The 7,399-nt window shown below is 42.2% G+C and overlaps 1 protein-coding gene across 3 annotated transcripts in view; it reads left to right on the top strand.

Moving 5' to 3' along the window:
• The first annotated feature begins 673 nt into the window (after positions 1 to 673).
• The window catches only part of FAF2 (Fas associated factor family member 2), a 47,540-nt gene continuing 40,814 nt past the window's right edge, over positions 674 to 7,399 (top strand). Inside the window, exons 1-2 of one of the 3 annotated variants that reach the window (XM_057728516.1) lie at positions 697 to 784; positions 4,488 to 4,572. Coding sequence is in view for 2 of the 3 variants with exons in the window: in XM_057728509.1 (XP_057584492.1) it covers positions 722 to 784 (63 nt within the window). In the remaining variant the exon portion in view is untranslated. Of the gene's footprint in view, positions 785 to 4,487; positions 4,573 to 7,399 lie in introns of all 3 variants that reach the window. The other 2 variants (XM_057728509.1, XM_057728500.1) reach the window with 2 other exon arrangements.

The following is a 7,399-nucleotide window of genomic DNA, read 5'->3' as shown; positions in this document are numbered from 1 at the left end:
TCACCGGGGAGACGGGCCGGTGGGCAGGGGACGCGGGAGGGCCTGAGGCAGGCAGGCGCAGAGATGCAAGGCGGGTGGACGGAAAGCTCCGTCCCAGGGTAGCAGCTCCCGGGTGGCCGAGTCCCAGCTGTGTCTGCGGGGCCCACGCCTTCCGCGGCTTCCGGCTCGAAGGCGCCGTGGGAAATGCCCTCCCGCCCCGCCCCCAGTAATCGGGGGCTTTCGGAACCTCCCTAGAGATGGTCAGGGGCTTTTGGAAACATCGTGGCAGGAATCAAACGTCAAACTGCCGGTATTTCTGAATAGCCACCATTTCCTAAGAAACATTCATACACACTGGGAGATGAAAAAGGTTAGAGAGAAGGCGAAACCGGCCGAGTAGCATTCGGGAATTTCCGAAGCTTCTCGAGCGGCATTCGGAACCTCTCGGCTCTTTGCGATCTATTCGAGAGTCTTAATCTCTGGTAGATTCGTTCTTCGCCTAACTCCTAAAGGCGATTTATGCAGACAGCCTTTCGACAATTTTCGGAAGTGTTCGGGATCTGCCCGAGAATGGCGCCCTCTGGCGGCGGAAATTGTCACCATCCCCGGCCCCCCAAGGTAGACCCGCACGCACAGACGCAGTTGCGCTCCGGCGGCCGTTCAGACCGGATGTGGTTGCCGCTGAGGTCACTTCCGGCGGGTGACGGTGCGGACGGGTCAGAAGCGTAGTGGCGGCGGCAAAATGGCGGCGCCTGAGGAGCGGGATCTAACCCAGGAGCAGACAGAGAAGCTGCTGCAGTTTCAGGTAGCAGCGAGTAGTCGGTGCAGCGAACGCCGCCGCGGGCTAGGGAGTGGGTCCCTAGAGGAGCTCAGAACCCTCTCAGATTGGGCCCGAGATTCTTCTCAGTCCAGCAGGCGGCCCCCTCCCCCCCAGCCGCCAATTGCCCTGCTTGCTGCCCCCGGCCCCCGAGCGTCTGTCGGTCCCCGGCCATCCAGGAACGGCTGCGGCCAGACCCGCTTCCCCTCTCTCCCCTCAGAGCGTCAGCTTCCCGGGTTCCCCTTAGTGGCGCCCGTCCTTAGCCATCCTTTCCAGCCAGGTTACCGGTTGGACCCTCTCCGCCGACGACTCCGGATCTGCTGAGATGCTTAATCCCGACTGCGATGTTGGCCTCGTTTCGGGTCTCTGGAAAGCCTCCTACCAGCCTCCCCATGCCATTTCCGCAAACACTTACTGAGGGCTTCTTGCGTGCCAGGTCCTGTGTTGGGCGCCCTAGTGGGGCTGGGGGCAGGACGGTCTCCCTTCCTGCGGGTGTGGGAGGACACCTCGTAGTGAAACAGTGCAGCATGAGAAATGTCATCAGTGCCTTCTGATGGGGTTTATTACCCCGGGCTTAGTCCTGGACTCACGTGCTTGACTCTGCTTGAGGAGGGTGGGAAACTTGCTGGAATCTGCCTCCTTTTAGTGGATGTTTGTGTTAAGAACTTTTGACACTAAGCACTTTATCCCTGAGCTGGAGAATCTGGTTGGAGGAGACTTAGGTAATCTTGACTCTATATTACCCTGATGGGTACCAGTTTCTTTATCTCTAAACTACATATCTTAAAAGTGTTAATCCCCTAAGGATGTTGTGGAGATCACAATGAGTGTATAGATGTCTAAAGGGCTTTGTAAACAGTAAACTGCAATCAAACAGTACTGCAACTATTAATCATTTAACTTGGGATAGAATTAAAGTTAGTGGTATGCTTATTTTTTAATATAAAATATGCTAAATATTCATTAGTTCCTCAATTTTTACCAAGAACCTTAGTGCTCAGGCAGTAACAACAAATGGATGGAATACCATTTATTGAGTGTGGTGTTGTGAGTACTTGGCTAAAACACTTACCATACATTATTGTATTTAATACAGCAACCCTGTGAAATTCATACTGTTACAATCCCTATTTTACAGATAAGGGATTGAGGCTTAAGAAGTAACATGCTTAGGTAACACAGCTAGTAGGTCGTGGTGTCAGATTTAAAACCAGGTCCATCTTTCCAGAACTTTTCCTGAGCTCTTGACATGTGTGCTATACAACCCATGTAAGTAGCACTGTACAACTGAAAGTGGGATGCAAATGCTCTGTCTTTTTTTTTTCTCTTTGCACATTCTCACTTTTCTGTGATTTCCTTGATTTCACTTGCAGTTAACATTGAAGTGTTTTCTCTTAAATCAAGCAGTGGGTTGGAAGTGTATACATTGGAAAATACTGTTAAAGAAGTAGTTGACATTTGATTGGAGTTTTGAGTAGAGAAATTGTTGACACAGCAGATTAGAATTAGAATGAATAAAGCGCAGATAACTAGCTTCTGCTTCCTGGTAGACCACTAATTTCAGTGTTGTTTAACTTTGGCAGATCATTTTATTCCTTACAACTCTTGAGGGATAAGCCCCCACGTTGTTTAAAGTGTAATGAGGTGATGTGAACCATAAATTGTGAAGTACTTAGTCGGGTCCTGGAAGAACATGAGTATGTGGTAGCATTTCTGAGATAAAGTGCATAGGCATCTCTGTTTTTGTCTTCATTGAATATCTCTATCAGCAAGAGACATGAGTAGCAAGTTAAAGATGTATTAACGTTGCTTTATGAAATTGGATTTAATAAGGCAAACACTTTTTACATTTGTGTGTTCTTCAAGCAGTTGCTTGGATCAGGTTCATCATTCAGATTACCATTATATCAGGTATTTGATGTACATTAACTCTTTTAAATCTTTCCCTAACTGACACTGTAAGGTGTTAACCCCAATTCAGTTTATTAATGAAGAAGCAGGTTCTGCAAGGTCATATAACTTGCTCAAGTGGTAAGTGGCAGAGATTTAGAAATTCACATCCATAACCATCTTGCCTATAACCTAATGGAGAAACCAGACACATACATAAATAATGAGTGTTCTGCAGTATATTAGTGCTCATAGTGTGGTAAACATAGTGGTATAAACAAAGTGCTGTGGCAATTTAGGGAATAATAGTATTGATGACAGTGGGAGGGGGAAAGAAGGATGGCATAGTAGTTACCATTAAGTTTCTAACCTTAGATAGTTTGTAACCATTATGCTTAATCCTCATAAAGGCCTTGTGAAAGTGCCACAGGTGATAGGCCTCCTCCTAAGTAAGGTAACAGGTCTAGTAAAGTATTTGCTCCAGATCATTAAGCAATTAAATGGTGGGGATGGGATTAGAATTAGGCATCTAGTGGGTCTGGATCTGAAAGTAAAAGCTGCACTCTTTCCACTGTACTTTGCTACTTGGAAGGAGGAATGGAATAACAGGTGGTGAGCAGGAGTGTGTTCAGAGCTGAGGTATAGGTATGAAATAATGTGGAATGTGTTTGTTGTGATGGATTTAGAGAATTGGAAGTGTAAAATAAGACTGGAAAGGTAAATTAGAACCAGATTTTGGAGGCCTTTCAGAGCTGTGCTCAGTGGTTTAAACTTTAATCTGTAGGCGTGAGGAGCCATCCAAGGTTTTTTCAACTAGAGAATGAAATAACACTAGGTTTCAGGTTTGCTTCACTAACACTATGGAGCATGTGCTTGGAATCTCCACAGGGGTCAGGACAGAACGTGATGACACTGCTAGGAGTCAGTTTTCAATGTGTTGCTTCATTTGATATATTGAAATTAGCAAAAGTGAAATATTTTGGAAATCTCCGATTTCCTCTGTTTCACTTTTTTTGTGACGTGATTTGATTGGAACTCCTTAGGCTTCTAAGTTCGTTTGATGTCTTTTAAGATTTTTCTAGTTATTTTCTCCTGTTTATTTTGGAGCCAGTTGAATATGAATAACTAATGCCATATTTGTTTTAGGCTGCTTCAAATGGGAAATAATGGGTTTTAAGAGGAGCTAATACAGATAAGGGGAAGGTCCGTTGTATTGAGGTCCATTTTTCCAAATTTCCAAGTATAGCAGACTCCCCTGGTGTCTTGGTTTACTGCCTCTAGGTTACTGTTTGAACACCTGGGGAAGGATGATGTGGACAAAGAGAGAAGGAACTAAAGGAGCTATGCATGGCCAGTAGAGGAAGAAACAATCCTTTTCTGCTTGTACAGGAGTACAAAATTTTGAGTTGTGAAGGTTTTGTTTTTGATGTTGTTTAAACACTTCTTGAGCATTTACTTTATCCAAAGTGCTCTAGGTCCATTGTATCATTGGGTCCTGCCAGTAAACATAGTGTAGCTTCTGGTATTGGTGACTGAAATAGGATCAGGAGGTAATTTACCTAAGGTTAGTGATGAGCTTAGATTTGAATCCAGAACTCTGGATTCTCTTTCCTACCACCTAGCACTGCCTCTCTGGCCCTAGGTTTTGATTTGTTTTCAGCTACAGGTAAGTGGGTAGGGCCAACAGAAACAGTGTGGGACACTTTTAAGAAAGAGAACACAGCAAAGGGATTCCAAGAGTGTGGTTCTCATCCTGGACATCATCACTAATGTTAATTCTCTTAATCTCCTCTACATGAAGATGCACTTTTTAAGGAGAAGGGAAGAAGAATCCCCCAAAGTGGGAATGAACAAGGAGGACCGTTCTCTCACTTCCATACCCACAGGTATGAGAGAGAAAATGGGAGAGAGGGCTTCAGGGGGAGTACCTTCAGGCAAAAGCCAAGTTTCAGTTAGACCATGAAGACGAAGGAAGTATTCAGGGAAGTTAAAGATCCTGGGGGATATTGCTGACATAGCAGGGCTTTTCATTCTAAACAGAATCCTAAAAATGTGATGTAACTGGGTCAAAACAATGTACATTGTAAATTTTAATAGCTACTGCTAGACTGCTTTCCAGGGAGTTTTGGCAGCTCACACTCTGACGAAGAGGATGTGAGACAACCTGTTTCTCCACATCCTTGCCAGCATTGGATGGTATCTTTTCAGGTTGAGTCCTTATTTTAATTTGCATTTCTAGTGGTAGTGGTGGTTGTAGTTTTTGATTTCATTTTGCAGTCAGTTGAGTTTGAACAGCTAATGCAAACACTTGTTTTAAGCTATTTCAAATGGGGAAGAGTAGGGAGGGACATAAAGAATGAGGGAATTGGCTTTACAGGTATCTCATGGTATATGGAAGGCTTGTTTTCTGCCTGCAGAATAAAAAGTGCTGATTTTAAGATTGAATTCCATTGTTCTATATACTGATTATGGACGAGATTGAGCTCCTTCTGGCTATTTATGGTTATTTACTGTATAAATTCCCTATTGATCCTTTGTTCCATTTTCAGTCGGGTTATTTGACATTTTTTTTATCACTTTGTATGAGTTCTTTATGTATACTGATCATGTATAGCAGATATTTTCTTTCATGACATCATTTATCTTTGTTATCTCTTCACTTACACTTGTTTAAAATTATGTCATCAAATTGGCATTTTTTTTCTTTCTGTCTTTTGGATTTTCTGTTTTGTCTAAGAATGCCTTCCACTTAATGAGGTTATACAAATGTTCTCTTTTGTTTTCTTCAAAGAACTTTTTTAATAAATTTATTTGTTTTATTTATTGGCTGCATTGGGTCTCCATTGCTGCACACGGGCTTTCTCTAGTTGCGGACAGCTGAGGCTATTCTTTGTTATGGTGCGTGGGCTTCTCAGTGTGGTGGCTTCTCTGGTTGCGGAGCACAGGTTCTAGGCACTTGGGCTTCAGTAGTTGTGGCACATGGGCTTAGTTGCTCTGTGGCATGTGGGATCTTCCCAGCCCAGGGATCAAATCCATATCCCCCGCGTGAGCAGGTAGCAGGAGGATTCTTAACCACTATGCCACCAGGGAAGCCCCTAGCATTTAATCATCCATCTTTGAAACCACCCTAGTGAGTGTGAGATATTATCTCGTTTTGATTTGCATTTCCCTAAAGACTGAAAAGATGTTGAGCATCTTTTCATATGCTTATTGGCCATTCTTGTACCTTCTTTTGGAGATACAAATTCAAATCCTTTGCCCATTTTTAAAAAATTGAATTGTAGTTAATTTACAATGTTGTGTTTCAGTGTACAGCAAAATGATTCAGTTATATATTTTTTCAGATATTTTTCTATTATAGGTTATTACAAGGTACTGAATATGGTTCCCTGTGTTACACCGTAAATCCTTATTGCTTATCTATCTTATATATGGTAGTTTGTATCTTTTAATCTCATACTACTAATTTATCCCTCCTCCTTTTTCCTTTCCGCTTTGGTGACCATGTTTGTTTTCTGTATCTGAATCTCTTTCTGTTTTGTATATATATTCATTTGTATAATTTTTTAGATTCCATATGTAAGTGATATCATATAATATTTGTCTTTCTCTGTCTCACTTAGTATGATATTTTCTAAGTCCATCCATGTTGGTGCAGATGGCAATATTTCATTCTTTTTTATGGCTGAGTAATATTCGTGTGTGTGTGCTTGTGTACTACATCTTTTTTTTTTTTTTACTGAAGTATAGGTGGTGTACAATATTATATAAGCTACAGGTATACAATATAGTGATTTGCGAGTTTTAAAGGTTATGCTCTATTTATAGTTATTATAAAATATTGGCTATATTCCCTTGTAGCTTTTTTTACACATAGTTGTTTGTACCTCTCGATCCCCTGTCCTTATATCACTCCTTCCCCCTTCCTTCTCCCCACGGGTAAACTCTAGTTTGTTGTCCATATCTGTGAGTCTGCTTCTTTTTTGCTGTATTCACTAATTTGTAGTATTTTTTAGATTCTACATATAAATGATATATAGTATTTGGTTTTCTCTGATTTATTAACTTGGAGGATATTAACTTAGCATAATATCCTCCAAGTCTATCCACGTTGCTGCAAATGGCAACATTTCACCCTTTTTTATAGCTGAGTAGTATTTCATTGTCTTTTTCCTGATCTTAAGAGGAAATCATTCAGTATATGACCATTATTATGTTAGCTGTGAGTGTTTCTTAGGTCAGGGTGGGGAAGTTCCCTTCTATTCCCAGTTAAGTTCTTATCATGAAAGGGTGTCTTGGGTTCTTAAAGGGGTTATATGAGACAATGCAAGTAAAGTACCTGATAAGTAGTAGGGCTCTTTCAAAACAAGGGCAGTTTTGGAGAATATTCAGTTGTACACATGTTCTCTTACATTTCTCTTTATTAAGTTGTATAAGATGTTTGTATATTTTGTTTTTTGTTTGTTTTATAAATTTATTCATGTATTTATTGGCTGTGTTGGGTCTTTGTTGCTGTGCGCAGGCTTTCTCTAGTTGTGAGCGGGGGCTCCTCTTCATTGTGGTGCACGGGCTTCTCATTGCGGTGGTGTCTCTTGTTGCAGAGCACGTGCTCTAGGTGCTCGGGCTTCAGTAGTTGTGGCTCACTTCAGTAGTTGTGGCTCACGGGCTCTAGAACGCAGGCTTAGTAGCTGTGGCTCACACACTTAGTTGCTC

Source organism: Hippopotamus amphibius, chromosome 1, assembly GCF_030028045.1.
Source record: "Hippopotamus amphibius kiboko isolate mHipAmp2 chromosome 1, mHipAmp2.hap2, whole genome shotgun sequence".
Classification (NCBI taxonomy): domain Eukaryota; kingdom Metazoa; phylum Chordata; class Mammalia; order Artiodactyla; family Hippopotamidae; genus Hippopotamus; species Hippopotamus amphibius.
Note: the sequence above shows the minus strand (reverse complement) of the source record. Positions and strands in the feature narration are given on the sequence as shown.